Source organism: Plectropomus leopardus, chromosome 16, assembly GCF_026936395.1.
Source record: "Plectropomus leopardus strain MGB_pleo_1.0 chromosome 16, ASM2693639v1, whole genome shotgun sequence".
Taxonomy (NCBI): Eukaryota; Metazoa; Chordata; class Actinopteri; order Perciformes; family Serranidae; genus Plectropomus; species Plectropomus leopardus.
Window position 1 is genome coordinate 10,138,005 of NC_142191.1, and position 16,112 is coordinate 10,154,116.

At 38.6% G+C, this 16,112-nt stretch overlaps 1 protein-coding gene across 3 annotated transcripts; it reads right to left on the bottom strand.

Moving 5' to 3' along the window:
• Positions 1-3,253: 3,253 nt before the first annotated feature.
• myb (MYB proto-oncogene, transcription factor) lies at positions 3,254-14,071 on the bottom strand. Of its 3 annotated transcripts, XM_088089615.1 has the most exons (16): positions 13,915-14,008; positions 11,641-11,758; positions 11,360-11,431; positions 11,186-11,278; positions 9,446-9,666; positions 8,742-8,970; positions 8,584-8,652; positions 8,395-8,499; positions 7,132-7,410; positions 6,843-7,004; positions 6,474-6,592; positions 6,266-6,380; positions 6,078-6,173; positions 5,708-5,806; positions 5,506-5,589; positions 3,254-4,587 (listed from the first exon to the last, which is right to left on the bottom strand). In XM_088089615.1, exons 1-16 carry the CDS (start codon positions 13,935-13,937, stop codon positions 4,474-4,476), a joined length of 1,998 nt encoding a protein of 665 aa, XP_087945741.1. In that variant the 5' UTR covers positions 13,938-14,008; the 3' UTR covers positions 3,254-4,473. The 3 variants fall into 3 exon arrangements, with proteins under 3 accessions (XP_087945741.1, XP_042359927.1, XP_042359926.1); XM_042503993.2 differs by lacking the exon at positions 6,843-7,004 and having other exon boundaries at positions 3,254-4,584; positions 13,915-14,071; XM_042503992.2 differs by lacking the exon at positions 6,843-7,004 and having other exon boundaries at positions 13,915-14,071.
• Positions 14,072-16,112: the final 2,041 nt, after the last annotated feature.

Sequence of the window (16,112 nt, forward strand, 5' to 3'; positions counted from 1 at the left end):
GAAGTTTTACTTTTCCGATCAATGAGGTCTTATTTTCTACAGTCACGTGTAAGAAATTTCTTATTGGTCTCAGCTTGAATTCTAATATACACTGACATCAATCTGTCCTTTTGGCACTACAGCATCTTACAATATCCATCTTTATCTAGGTCTATACTGTTTTTGTCAATAAACCCCAACACACACACAAACACTCACACACACACACACACACACACACAGGCAGCTGCCTTCTCACTCAGTGGAAGCAGGTGTCTGTAAATCTCGTGGGGTTTGGGGCTTTTTTTTTCTTTTGGGTGTAGTAGAAGATGGTGAAATTCCCAATGTGAAAGTCTGCTTCTTGCTTTGGCCTCTTTCCACAAGACACACACACACACACACACACACACACACACACACACACACACACACACACAAAACCACACACTACAATTGCTGACAGGAACTATAACTCATCATGTCTTTGCTGTCTGACTACTCTAATGGAAAAGTACTCTTTGTTTTTTATCTCTCTTTTAATGCATTTTCTGTTTTATTGCATTTTGTGTTCTCGAAATATAAATATTTTGTTTTCTAATATTTTATGCTAGTATTATAACTCTGGTATAGAAAAGCATTATATAACTTATTTTCATTGTTATTATTACTTTTATTATTGTTAGTAGTAGTAGTAATAGTAGTGGTAATAGTATGTTATTATTGATGGTAAAGCTGTATATAACTTTAACCCTTTGAAACCTCGGCCAGTATCTGTTTTGTTGTGGTGCGTTCACAGGTATTTTAACCTTTGAAACCTGTGCAAATTGGTTTGATTTCTTTTGGAACGGGCTCTGAGCACTGATGCGCACTCAATACGTGGCAATACCTTTATACATGTCAAATATTTAACAGTGCAGTCATTTTGTTTTGTACCACATTTAAAAGGAAGGGTTGGTTATTTATTATTGTTAACTTGTGTAAAGGAAGACAAAGAAGTTATTTTTATTATATATATATATATATATATATATATATATATATATATATATATATATATATATATATAGAGGGGGGGTTGTAACTACATTCATAGAGATTTTATGTCAGACTGTGAGGGACAAAATCACTGTGTGTCTTTGTATGTCATCAGAATTCATTATAGGGAAAAGCATGCAAGAACACACTCACAAAAAGAAGGCTTTTTTTGTGTTTTGTTTTTTCTAATTTCTTGCAAATTTGGGATCATTACTTATTAAATTGCTCATTGCCTTCATCTAATGTTTTTGAAAGAAATCAAGCCAATCAGGTTTCAAAGGGTTCAAAATATGAATATATTGCATATTTATTACTTAAAGCTGCAGCAAGCATGCATTTGCCCCCAAGGAAACTATTTCTGTTCTTAAACATCACAGTTCCTGTCAGTCGTGTGTTCGTCATGATGAATGTCATTTCTGTATATGCATCCCTCCGATACTTGAGATGGAAATCTATATTTGAGGGCACTGTGTTGGATTAGGGCGAGGTGGGTGTGCAGGTGGCTGCAGGGAGAGGAGGGTGTAAATATAGCTCCTGGTCTGAGTCTGGGCCCCCTCGGCTTTGGTGGCCTCACAGGAAAACAAGTCTCCTCAAGAGACTAAATGTGGAGCTCATACACATGTGAATGTGTGTTGTTGGAGAGCAATGGTATTTTATACAGTAATTGTGCACAGTACATTTAGGTGTGTGAAGGAGTTGAAGGCAGTTAGCTTCACCAGAATTCCTCCTTGTGTTTCTGAAACATTCACGTGAGTGGTCCGTCTTATCCGCAGAAAAAGAGGACGGTTGGGACATTTGCTTATTACCTTCATAACTCCACACTTTACTTGATAATTGGCAGATGGAGGGAAATTTTTATGATATGCTCGGGATAACTTTATGACAACAAACCTTTGTATTTGCAGGATTGTGTGTGTGTGTGTGTGAGTGGGTGGGTGGGTGGGTGGATGGGGGGGGGCTATTTGAATACTACAGTCCTCACAAAAAAATTTGCATAGCAAGGAGACACCAGAGAGCAAATAGTTAATTCACTCTAAACAGAAGAATCACTCCAGACAATGGTGTGCCTTCAGTGTTATTTACATGTGTAACTTAAATCACTACAGGCTATTTGTACGAAAGGAAAGACTAATAAAAGCATATTTGCAGCTTAAATATATGAAATGCTATTTGTTGTCTTTGAGGGGTGGCTGTTGAATTGCGATCACTGTTATATCTTTAACTTGTAGGTTTTTTTTAAAGGTCCCTTACGATGCTGATCTTCAGGTTCATACAGTTATTTTGTGTTTCTATAAGAACATGTTTACATTCTTTAATGTTAAAAAAATACACCATTTCTCTCACACTGTCTGCCTAAATATACCTGTATTCACCCTCTGTCTGAAATGCTGCTTTTTAGCCTCTGTCTCTTTAAGCCCAGTTTGCTCTCATGCTGCATTCACGCTACGAGCAACACAGCAACAGGCTACAATATATTTTCAATAAAACCCGGCGACATGATGATACAAACTGACACCTGACATTTGACGCGTTACACACCAAAGTTGAGCTGACCTCAAATTATTTCAAAGCTACAATGATGCGGTGAACCCAATCATATGGTTTGTTTTGGGCTATGATAGCGTGTTTTTTAGCTTAGTTCCCTGCTTTATGTGGATTGCGGCGCACATGGGGATGTTTTGGGGCGGCGAAATGAGATACTAAAATTGCGCTAATGACAATATTACAACTCTTTTGTTTCTGTTTTATTGGTGGGCCGTTTTAGGTGCTTAAAACCAACTAAGACTAGCGTCTGCTCAGCGCCGTTTTCATTTGTGCCATGCAAGGATTTTCTACCATTAAGTTTTTGTAACTAAACATTGCGATTTGGTCTATAGATAGATCAGTCTTTTCACTTAAACTGTATTGCTAAGCAGCTTAAATCAATGTTAACTTCTTATCAGCGGATGTCATTCGCATACACTACAAAACACTCAAACAGGAAATACAAAGGGACCATTTTTGAATGTTTATGTTTTTAGTTTATAGTATATTTGTGACATCACAAATACACAAAACCATTATGGCTCGTTTAAAGGCACCATTTCTGAATTCAGACAGTGTGCATTTCTCTGAAGCATTTTGATACTTTCAGTTTTTAGATAGCTGCTCTACCTGCTATAGATTTAAAAAGAAATAAAAATCTGACAACATGAGACCTTTAAATAGTATTCCCAAAAAGACACTGGAAACAAGCATGTAATAAAAACAACACACTTTATTTACTAGGCAGTATAGAAAAGTATAAAAACATGAAAACTTGGCATGTATAAATGCTTTTATAAAATCATTTTCCGCTCAAAAGCTAGTATAAAAACAAGGCGTATAAAAAAAGATTGTCTGCTAAGTGTTTGACATGGGCTACTGCAGTTTTAGTAAGAAAACTGATTGAAAATGCATTATACAACAATACAAAAGAAATGTTTTAAACATACAAAAGTTTCATTTGGGATTCGTTTGTAGCATAATATAAAATATCAGTGTTTAGTACTCTTGCTTTTTTTTTAATGGAGAATAGAATATTCAAGTGCAGCTTGGTCTTACTCTTACTGGGTGAAGCTCATGGTTTCAAACATATAAGCTCATTTAAGATTTTTTTAAAAGTATAAATAAATATACTTAAAATTTTAAACACATATAATGTTTGTTCAGTGTTTCTCCATTCAGGATACTGTGATGGCCAGAAATGAACTGAAATGAAAACTTTTTGAAATTGTTTTTTATGAAATAAAGGTGCCATGGTAATACTAATAAAGCTGGCCCCTTAAAACATGATCATTCATGATCATGTAACGACTGTTCTTGCTCAGTAGTTAAGTGTTTACATGAGGTGGCACAGACCAAACACGTGAAATTCTCAGTAGACACATTGAAGCCAGTAAAAAAAAAAAAAAAATCAGAAAAAAACAGAAAAGTATCAGTCAGTTTTGAATTCATTAACTGTCAGTTTTGAATTCATTAACATGACTTTGGATTATGATAATGCTAACAGGGCTTAAATACTTAACTTACAACACTGCTCCAGTGGCCAATTGTAAAAAACAACAACATCATTATCAAAACAAAAAGAAATAAATTAACTTGTTCTTTATATTAATGTCAAAATTCGGAATTAATAATACAGCCCAATGCAAATTATATAGCCACCGTTACCCATTTATAATACAACATCAATAATAACAACAACAAAACCAAAAGTAATAAGATGTACAACAGAACCCAGAGCAAATTCTATATAAAAGATTTCCTAAAAAAAAAAGTTTAGTCTTTGGTTGGTTGAAATCCAACAAGTGTGAGTGTAAAAACACTGATGGCAAAAAGCCTCTCCCAACTGTTGTACCACAACAAAAATGTAATCCGCGGCGCTGCGTCCAGCGCAGGGTGTGTTGATCTCTGCAGTTCAACATGTGTCTCATGTGTCTACATGACCAGTGTCCTCGTAGGATAAGTGTTGATGTACTTGTGACTCTGCTCTGACGCCAAAACGTGTTCCTCTGTTTTTCCGCAGGTCACCTGCTCCCAGGAGCTGAGCTGCTGTTGGCAAGAGAAAGAGAGGGTGGTGAGTTTTTGTATTATTTCTAAACTTAAATTAATAGTGTGCTCAAAGGATGATGTTTTTCTATTGGCTGATGGAGAAGTTAGTGTCACCCTGGTTTTCTCGTCAAAAAGTGAATAGAATTTTTCCATTGGATTTTGGATTATTGCAGAAAATAAGCTTTTTTGAAGCCAAAATGCAATTGGCAGAAGTAAAAAGCTAACACTGGGCAATTAACGAACTAAACCAGTTGCATATCTCAGCATGGCCACCACAATGAGGCTGTTAAGACGTATTCAGCGTGATGACGTTTCGTAGTCTCATTTAGCCACTTGTTAACAAAAGACGCATAAAAGTTTCAAAAATTATCATAAGGGTTGCAACCGTATGAATTATTCAAAATATAATGACCCTACAGCACTACAGCATTATTATAAGTATCATTATTATTATCAGTTTCCCTTATATGAATGTAAACACAAGTTGTTTTTTTACCATAATTGAAAAAAATTCTTAAAACTGAAAGTATGTGTAAAACGTCTCCCTTTTCAAAATAGCCAAAATAAAAGTGAGATTCTCCATCCAGTTGTGTTTTTTCAGTACCATAGAAAAGCAAACATACACTGCATAATAACCATCAGTTTTTCATATCGTGGTACACCTTGTAACCAGTTTACCGCTGCAACCCTACTCACATGTGGGATATTTACTGACGTCTTTTAAAACAAAATGTGAAAGTCTCTTAAGCTCGTGTAAGCGACAGACCTTATTTCAGGCATCTAACCAAAGACCCATTAAAAAAACTCAATGTCTTTGAGAAGAGGGAACCAGGGGTGCTGAAACGCTGACTCATTTCCACGTCTTAGGACTCTGTGTTGGAGCACTTTACAAATTTATACACAGAAACTCATACACACCTGTAGTGGGCTGCCAATGCCTCTGTGAGGAAGGTGGTAGATTTTGTGTCCATCTTCACTCAGTAATGAGCTGGTAAGTAGATCCTGTATGAAAATACAAAAAACATATTTTAACAACAGGATTTAAGGTCAAAGTTTGTGGATATTTGTGAGTAATTAAGGTTTAGAGAACATCAGCTGTGATGTCAAAAGCTATGCTTACAGGTACTTCCTGTGCGGGGCCGTTCGGGGAGAAGAGCTGCGTGTGAAGGTCTTGTCCTTCCCACTGCATACACGGGCTCCTCTCACATGGAGACTCCACCTAGAATTCAAAATACCTCATTGTAAATATCAAGTCATGCAAACTCGGGTACATACATAGAAGGCTCAAAAAATGCCACTGATCTTCAGTGACTTCCAAATATTCCTTAAGTTGATCAAGAGTGTGTTGCAAAACTGGAAAAACTTGTATAATTTATGGAATTTGCTAAATAAATATAAATAAAATGCAAACTGAAAGTACATTTGTCTGCAATTTCTCGACATAAACGCTAAAATTTCTTATATATGTGCTTAAGCTGAGTAAAAAGTACCTCTTGTTTTATCTTCTTCAGAGGAGGCTGATCGATGGCGCACTCCATCGGCTCCTGCTTGATGGACTCTACCATCTGCTGCTCCAAAGGGGAGTTCTAGAAAAGCACAAATCCGACAGTGAGTCACAAGGACACTTCCTCAAGCACAGCAGAAGGTATGACATATTTTTCTGCAGTCTCTTTCTCACCAGTAGTTTGAGGGGTCCATATTTGGCCTCCTGCATGGCCAGGGCGGACCTGAAAGGTGTGGGTGTACAAGGGGAAGATTCCAGGATCGAACGGCGAATGTTTGGCGTTCTGAACCTGAGAGAAAGAGAGACAACTATTAGTAAAGCCTCATTTACTGCACATCTGCGTTTTTGCTTAATATAAGAGATTTGAGACAGAGCCACTTACATTTCATTCTCTTTCTGGGGCCTGATAGTGTGGTCGATGAGAGGCTTGGAGTCCACAGGCGAGCTCACTGGTAAACTGTCGCTGTCAGAGTGTTCTGGGCTCATGGACTGGTTGAGAAACTGTGACACAAAAGGAAAGAAACCAATCAGTCAAAGTAGTTTAATGGGTTTGTTTTAAAACAGTGACAATCTGGAAGATTGTGATTGGAACTACAGAAATGCAGAGGAAAGGAGAAAAGAGGAATTACACTAGATGAATGATTGAAATGAAACATCAGAGACGCTAGTTCTGAATGATTGGTTGTTGATATGGTCAGGTGGCAGTTTGGTGATTGGATGGATTCTGATCACACGCAGCTACTTTAACTACCTCCGAGGGCGAAAAGGGAAGATTTCTGACTGGCGAAGGCTTGGGATTTGAGCAGATGAAATCAGCCCATGCTCCGCGAGCAGCTCTTGAGCCCGGATTGGGCAAAACCCTGTCTGTTCTGAGAGTGCACCTGGTACTGGCCTCATGCACTGAGGGGAGGCTCTGGGAAAATGGCGGGAAAATATGGGTCAACGCCCACTACTTGTTAAAATCTTTGCTACTTGCTAAGCTATCTTCATCCATTGTGACACAGTCGCTAAAAATGACCAAAGTAAATGCAGGTACTCACTGAATCGATGACACACTCCATGAACTCTGGAAGAGTATTTGAGAACGTCGGACTGCTGTGATGGCTGCTGTTGTTGTTGTTGTTGTTGTTGTTATTGTTGTTGCCGTTATTGCTATGGGCACGTGTTGCAGAGGCGCTTTCCTCAGGGAGGCAGCTCTGGTCGAGAGGCAGGGCAGGGGCTGCCTGGTGGACTGCCTGGTGATGAGGTAATAACATTACGCCATCTGAGCAGTTGGTCAAAGAGCTCTGGCTGACCCAGCTGGGATAAGGCAAATTCATCTGGGGGAGAAAAGGATATAAAGAGTGAGCCCAAGAAATAACTGTCAAAGATGAATCATCTGATAATATGAACACAGTAGCAAGAGTCCTACAGGTTATGGTGTGTTAAGACTATTTAAGCCTTTTTTAATCCCACTCGGAATTGCATTTTAGACCAATGAAAATAATTTAAAAAAGAAAAAAAAGGAAACTAAAACATTGATCAATATCAATGACGGGACAATTTTGCTCAAATTTATACTGTAACATAAAACAGGATTTTATTATTCATTTGAAAAAAGTTGGCTGATCTACTTTGAATGTTTATTTATCTATTTATCTTTTTAAAACAAATACTTAGTGACTTTTTGGCCTTTATTTGCAACTTCTTTCCTGGTAAATTTACAAGTTTAATCACATAATGTTACATTTTCTTTTATTGTAAAATTATTGATCTAGTAATATTAAGACTTTTTTTCTTGAATTATTATGACTTGATTCTTGTTAAATCAAAGTAGATGTTACCAATAATTTAGAGATGTTACAATGAATTTTACAATTTCCGAAAAGAATGAAGTCCTTCTTACAATATTTCAAACATTTTTAAGACTTTTGAAAGACTGATTTAAGACGTTTTAAAACCAGTTAAGGCCTTACTCTTAGAAACCTGAAAAGGGCGGTTGTAAAAACAAAAGTCAGACGAACATGTGAGAAAACGCAAGCCTGACAATAAGGGAAGAGGTGTGAAAATTGAACAAATGAGAAAAAGAGAAGAAGAAAGGGAACTTTAATGTAAAGAAGTGCTGGGTAGCGGGTTGCACAAGGGGTCATGCACACACTAACATGGTGATAAGGTCCTATTTCATCACTTTTGCAGAAACAGACCCCCCAGATGTTTCCTCCTCACAGTAGCACACACATCCAACCACTGTTCTTAGAGCCCGGGTCAAATATGCAGGCACATAAATCCTGCTGTCACACTTAAATATGGCACACACGACTTACTGGTAATGATGGCTGGCCTCTCAGCTCATCTTCTGTTGACATGAGCAGCAGTTCGATCTCTTTCACCCTCTTCTCCTTCTCAGGGTCCTCCTCGCTATAGTGTCTCTGAAGAAAAAGCAGAGTTTTAGTGACAGTTCTCCTGCGGCTTTGCTATATTTATAAATTAAAGAGTTAATTTGCTGTTTTTACCTGTATAGCAGCGGTTCCGGGCTGGGGAATGTTCCGCATGCTCAAATGCAAGGCCAGCGGCAATGGTACCTGTTATCAGAAACATGTCAAATAAGCAAATCGCCTGACACAATCAATATTTCTCCTGCAAGAATCCCAAATTTTAAAGCTCCACTCACTCTTTGTGCATCGGAAATGTAGGGGTAGTGGAGCGGCGACAAGGGAGGCAGCTGCGCGTGACTGGACGAGTGGTGGGAGAAACCCATGATGTGATTGTTGGTCTTGATGTAGCCGTGGCTGATGGAGAGCGAGGTGTTGCTGTTCTTCGTCGCGCTCTGCAGGTAGCCCTCCTGCTCCACCTTTCGTCTCATGGTGGAGTTCCAGTGGTTCTTTATAGCGTTGTCAGTCCTGGATGTCATAAATAACACGTATGAACTTACAGTTTCGTTACGAAACAAACACTGCATGCAAATTGCGAAGACATCCTGGACCTCGAATGGTACTTGATAGCATTATCAACACAGGCACACACTGAGGCTGCCACAGATAGACCCAGTCTTGATCATGCATGCACTTACACGCACAAAACTGATAAGGGTTACCAGTACAGAGCACTTACAATCGTCACATTTTTCACTCATTTCCTTTGTTTTAGTCATTCACAAGCCTTTTTCTCCAAAAACACCCTATCCAGAAATGGTCTTTTAGCCTTGTTCCTCCAAATCATTCTGTGTGCTCATTTCACCCCTTTTCTGATTTCTTTCTTCTCTTTCCCCTCTATTTCACCCTGACCGCAGCATTGCACAGTCAACCAACAAGGCTTCACTGATTCATCTGACTTCTCTTTTTTCCACCTTTCTCCCTCCTCCATTCTCAGCCTTACCTGCCAGGTAGCAGCTTGGCAATCTCAGCCCAGCGGTTTCCCAGCTTCTCATGAGCCTGGTAGATGATCCGGTCCTCCTCCTCGGTCCATGAGGTCTTCTTCACCTCCGGGTTCAGGTGGTTGTGCCAGCGCTCACGGCACTGCTTACCGATACGCCCTTTCAGATGCTTGGCGATCACCGACCAGCGCTTGGCTCCGTACTTCTGGACCAACTCGATCACCTGGGGGTAGGTGTGTGTGTGTGTGTGTGTGTGTGTGTGTGTGTGTGTGTGTGTGTGTGTGTGTGTGTGTGTGTGTTGTGGGGGGAGAGAAAGAGGAAAGACAAGAGGCGAGGAGGAAGAGCGTTGAAAGGGAAGAGAAGTAAATGGTTGTGGAGGTGCATGAGGAAAGAGGAAGGAAGGAGCAATAACAGGGAGGAGAGGGAGAAGTGAAGGGGGAGCAGAGTGAAAAAAATAAGGTGAAAAGATCACAGGTGTGTGTGTGTGTGTGCAGGAAGAATAAAAGAGAAAAAGACAAAAAAAAAACCATTAGTTATGCAAAAAAAATCTCAGAAACGAATACATCCTGTCAGTGAATGCTTCTCCTTTTCTCCCTCCTTCCTTATTTCTTCATCTTTTACTTTCTGGAGGTAAACGTGAGCACCTGCTGGTGAGGGAGTTTCCAGTGGAACGTTAGCCTCTCTGCTAATCATTACAGTGGCATCTGGGTGGAAATATAACTCCTTTGGATTAGCTCAATAAATACTTCTCAGGTTTGAAGAGAGTAAGCATGTAACTTGTTGAGTAACTTTTTGGGAAACTAAAATGTGCAACAGCAGCCAAGGAGTTGCTACAGAATCTTTTTTTTTTTACCTTGGATGACACTTGATTGCCTGTTTCCTGTAAGTGGTATTCAACTATATTACTTTCTACTATAATATGAAAAGATGTACATGGTTTTAGAATTGATTCTCAATATTTTGCATGTGACGGATAAAGTCCTGCACAGTAAAATCTGATTGAAGTTGATCTTACTGGGAAAAAAAATCTAAGAAACCCATACTTACATTTTGTTTACTTTATATCTAATTTGTAAGGTTTTTCTAAGAGGCAGAAACTTAATCAAACCAAGTTAGTCTGGCTTTACTGAACAGTTGTGTTTACACAGTAGTATTATGGAAACTGATTATATTTTATTAATAAGATAAGCACAACAGAGAATAATTAGCTCACAGGATTCTTTTCATTTAAAAATATGCCATTCTGAGCTTCTTAAGACAGAACTAGTGTCTGTAGAGACAAAATAATACAATCAAAACTAATTAAAGCCTTATAAAGCAATGTTTTTTTAACAAAACTAGAAATATTCAGACTAAACCTTTCTCTTCAGCTTTACTTTAAATTTTAACAAGACTCCATATCTTTTTATCACAAATATCAATACTCAATAAAGCTTCAGCCAATTTGCAGAAAACATAAAACTGTTCAGTTATGTCTGGCTAAATTGGTTTACTTAAAAACTTAAGTTGCTATCACTTACAAAGAACAAGTTTATTCACTCCTCTTTTTTAAGTTGTAGCAAATTCGCAAAATAAACAACTAAATACAACTAAAATGTTAGTACACTTAACAATAATGTGAAATAAACAAAAACTAAAGCTAATAGTTATATTTACTTAGCTTTATCAAGGCAATCAGAGTATTATCAGCTTATGGATCTACAGTGTGTGTGCATTGTAAGGTTTTCTTGAAGGTTTCTTACCCTCTGGTCCTCTTCTTTGGTCCACGGCCCTTTGATGAGTTCTGGGTTGAGCACCTTCTGCCACCTGTGCTGGCACTGCACATCTGTACGATTCTGTTAGGTCGGAAAGGAGGTGATTAGTAATCATCTGTGTGCATTTGTACATGCATGTGTACACTCAGGCCTTGTACTTACAGTTAGTAAGCTTGCAATGACTTTCCAGTCTTCTGATCCATGAACCTCGACAAGTTTCTTCAGCTTCTCATCCTGAATAAACAGAAGACATATCCCGTTGTGTCACACGTATGCCAGTGCAATAAACAGTAGCAATTATACATAATAGTAAGAGAATGTGGTTAGACCAGACAATAAGGGAAAGGCTCCCAGGTTCCTGGGAAGTGATCCCTCCTGAGGCAATTATCCAACATGTGAGGCGTGTTAAACAATTTGTGTTGAGGGTTTGAATTGTTTTGTACCTCTTCTCGTGTCCAGCGTGTTTTGCCAAGGTGGCGCTTCCCCGCCTTGGCCAGAGATCCATCATAATCATGTTCATACATCTCAGTCTCCTCCTCATCCTCCTCACTACTGTAAACACTGCAGAGAGAGAGAGAGACAGAAAGACACATTTTAAAAAGAGGTGGAGGCTGGGTATAGAATAGTGTAAGATAATAGGAAGGTAAATAATAGCACAATAAGTACCTGTCTATTTTCAAACTACTCCCTAATCATCGCTTTACAGAGTGTATAAAGAACTCAGCCCACTCTTTAACTCATCAGGTGTCAACACAGACAGAACCAGTCATTCTTGAAGGTTTGGGTGCAGGGCTTATAGCCAAGACACCCACAAGGGGTGAGACAGAGACACAGAGAGAAAGAGAGAGAGAGAGAGAGAGAGAGAGAGCAGCGAGAGGGAGGGAGGTGGAGGGGGAGGATGGATGGATGAACAGGTTCCAATGTTTTTAGTTACCACAGATACTGGGATTGGCACATGCGATCATAATTTCGTGACCCTGGCGTGTTCAGACCTGCAGTGGCATTGTACAGCACAGTCATGCATGCACACACGCACTAAACACACACACACATTGACTGAGTGGATGGTTAACCAATCACAATGTAGAGCATGGACAACGTGGAAGCTAGGTAGGGTGCTTTGGTGTCAGACGGAGCAACAGGTGAACAGGAACCCCACAGAGATGTGTGTGTGTGTGTGTGTGTGTGTGTGTGTGTGTGTGTGTGTGTGTGTGTGTGTGCGTGCGTGCATGCGTGCCTGCATGTAAGAGAATGATCTTCCTTATTTTTGTCCATTTACCCAAATGCACGACTACCTATTAAACAGCATTTGACCATACAAAGAAGCACAAAAAGTGATGCACAGCAGTCTTTTTTTCTTTTAAACTTTTCAGCACATCAGTTGTATAAAATAGGCTAGTTTTTTTCATTTTAACAGTCAAACTACTCTTAGTAAAACATAAAAGCTAGACTAAATTAGAAATATGAATTGCAGAGAACTTTGTGTGCACAAACAAGCAAACAAAAGACAACGAATACAGCATGCTCCACTCATTTTGAGCACGATGAATCAACTGAAAACTGCACCTGAAACTGTTTGATGATAAGCATTGCTCTTATCGCAATGCATGAAGTCGTAAACTTGCACTTTCCTCGGATTATCAGTGCAAAACCACGAGAATAAACCAATAATCCGCACTGAGGCAATGACTGGTAAAAACCTGACACGCAAGCTTAATGCAGAGAAAGCTGGTGACGATCGATGCTTATTAGGAAAGGCTGGTGTGAGTAAAAGTTAAATTTGTGGCGACTTTTGCATCAAAACAAGGGAAATAAAAAAAAACCCAGCAAGACAAGTGCACATAGAGGACGCGGTGAAAGCGCTGTTTCCAAAATAACACTGAGCGTCCCCCGCTTTGAGAGATGCTGCTGCAACATTCATGCAAGTTTTATCAAGGATTAAAATCACCTTTATGCCAGATATATTAGTGTATAACATCCAACATGCACGTTAAAACAACGTAGAAATAAAAAAAAAGGTGTCTGTGATGCTGATTGTCACCGAAAACACCCGCAATAAAATAAAAATAATTCAAAATCGTTCAAACACTAAATTTAGGATATTAAAATGTGTCTTACAATACATCCAAGTCTCTGAGTGCGTTTAGACAGAGTCACAAAAACGCCATACTGCACAGATAGTTTGATTTCGTATTAATTAAAAGCTCCTATTAAAACCAATGTCCACGCACCATGTCGCGCACAGCGTGGCACGCGCCTGTCCACCCGCCTAATGTTATTAATCCGTCTGTATGTGTGTGTGTGTGTGTGTGTGTGTGTGTGTGTGTGTGTGCGCGCGCGCGCGTATGTGTGAGAGATAGAGAGAGACCCCTTTCTCTCTCTCTCTCACCACTGACAGCAGCGCGAGGAGCGCACATGCCAGATGACCACCACCTGTCATGGGCGCGCGAGCGAGACACCCACACCACCACTCTCTTTTTTAACGGTTAAGAAACAAAAACACAAATACAAAAGAGCTTAAAAAAGGGCGAAATAATGAAAATTAAATTAAAACTAAGAGTTTTTCTATGATGCCTCAACGCACGCCGTATCCAGCAGAAACGATTTCTAACTTAACATGAGAGGGAAAAACGGTAACTTCCTGAGCAAAAACAGGCACACAGTGGGGAAAAGAGAGTTAAAAATCATACAAAATGAATTGTTCTGAGTGAGCTTACCTGTTTCTCGGCCGCCGAGCCATGTTAATGTGTGTGGAGCGGCTCGCAGGTTGCGCTGAGCTCGTACTTTCGCTATCAGAGCTGGGTTTGTTCTCCCGGCGAGGAGGCAGGTTGACATTAATTTAAACTACAGCAGCCTCTACTACTGCTCCTCCCCTCACTCGCATCCCGGTAAATTTGGCGCTCCCTGAGCGCGTGCGGCCGACTGCGCATGTCCAGGGGTGTATACTTCAGGTACCGTCCAGGGTTTTGTGATTGCTGCTTAAACTATAAACTGGAGAAGTTAACATAGATAAGATAAGACTTTATTAATCCAGCACTGGGGAAAGTCACACGTAACAGCACCTAATGAGTAGATAAAATATTACAAAATACAAATTATATAAAATAAAAAAGTAACACAATAAAATTTAATAGAAAATCTAATTATAGAGGCACTGTAGCCTGTGGACACGATTATAGCAGCACAGGATAACTGAAATACACACATGTTGTGTAGTATATTAACTGTAAAAATACAGCCTACAATTTTTACTGCACAGTAAGTGGTAAGATAGCCTATTACACAGTAGGAAAGCACTGTTACACAGAATAAATATGAAAAATACGAATAGACTATGTACATTGTACATATAGCCTATGTAGGCCTACATGTTTTTTGTTTTTTTTTTAAATGTAGTTCACATACAAAGAAACAGATTAAAATCAAAAGATGTCATTTCATTGCCAGAAAACATAATGCATTGTGACCTTTTTTGATTTGAATAAACTACTTTAAAAAAAATTGGTATACACTTTGTAGCCAGATCTACACCATTAAAAAACATTATACCAATGCCATGATTAAAATGTGGCTTTATAATAAGCTACAAATGAAAACTGTTCAATTTAATGTTGCTGAGATAATAATGATGCCTCAAGGACTGCATGTGTAGGTGAATGTGAGATTTACGAGGTGCTCATGAACGCACCATGCCACTACACAGTGGACTTGTTAAAGGCGCGTTTCGCCTGACCGTCCGCGCTAAACGCTTTCTGTCAACAATATGCGTGAGTTACTTCTCTTCTGGTGAAAAGGAGAAGGAAACTGACATATCTGGACGAAGTAAACAATTGCTTAATTGGTGTTTAAGGTGCGTGTAAAGTGAAGTTGAAATGCTCTCTGCATGTGTTGTTTGTGGGGGGCTTGCTGGTGCTGCAAATGCGGGTGTTTCTTAGTGATAAAACATACAAGACCTTGGTCTTATCAACCAGCGATAAAATCAGCTTTGTGCTCGGCCAGTCAAAGAAAGTAATGTGGCACTTCAGCTTTTTTGCGGGAATTTATTGCACATAAGTCACAGGACAACTTCCTTTAACTTGCCTTTATGTTATCTGAGTTGTTCCCTGAAGTTTTGAGTTTCTTAAATGTCAGCTTATATTGTAAAATCCAACAAGTTGAATTTACTTAAAATAATCCTGGAAACTGATTGTCTTGAAAAAGGAAAGTAAATATAACTATACACTTAATTTATGTTTACTTCAAATCAAAGTGTTAGGTTTACTTGAAATTCAGGTGTATTTACTTAATTTTGTAAAGTTGTTGCGACTTAAAAATGACAACCTTGATCTTACCTTGATCTTTCTAAATGTTAGCAACTTCAGTGAACCAAGTTAGTCTGACTTAACTTGGTTATGACAAAGAGGATTTGGACAGTATTGAAGTTAGGAGATCTACAAGCTGTGTTTACTTTACATGTTTAAGAATATACAAATATGACTGATTAATAATGATAATAATGAAGTTAGAATGTATACAACCATTAGAATACAGATACAAAACGCAATTTATTGTAAGTCGCTAAAAATGTATAAGGTTGGTTTAATGTAACTTGTCATTTTTAAGTAACAACTTCACAAAATTAAGTAAATATAACTCAATTTTAGATTTTTTTTAACATATTAAGTTAATGTAAATTAAGATTAATAGTTATATTTACTTACATTTGAAAGGCAATCAGTTTTTTGATTTTTTTTAAAGCAAATTCAACTTGTCAGATTTTGCAGTGTAACGTCTTTGCAATCATTATTAAAATAAATAAATGGGTATTTAAATTAGGAACAAGTTGAGCCTGTTTTGCAGCAACCTTCTCCCGAAGATGAGTAATATCATTATGGTCCTCTTTTTGTATTGCATAACTTCTGCATTATTCTGTACT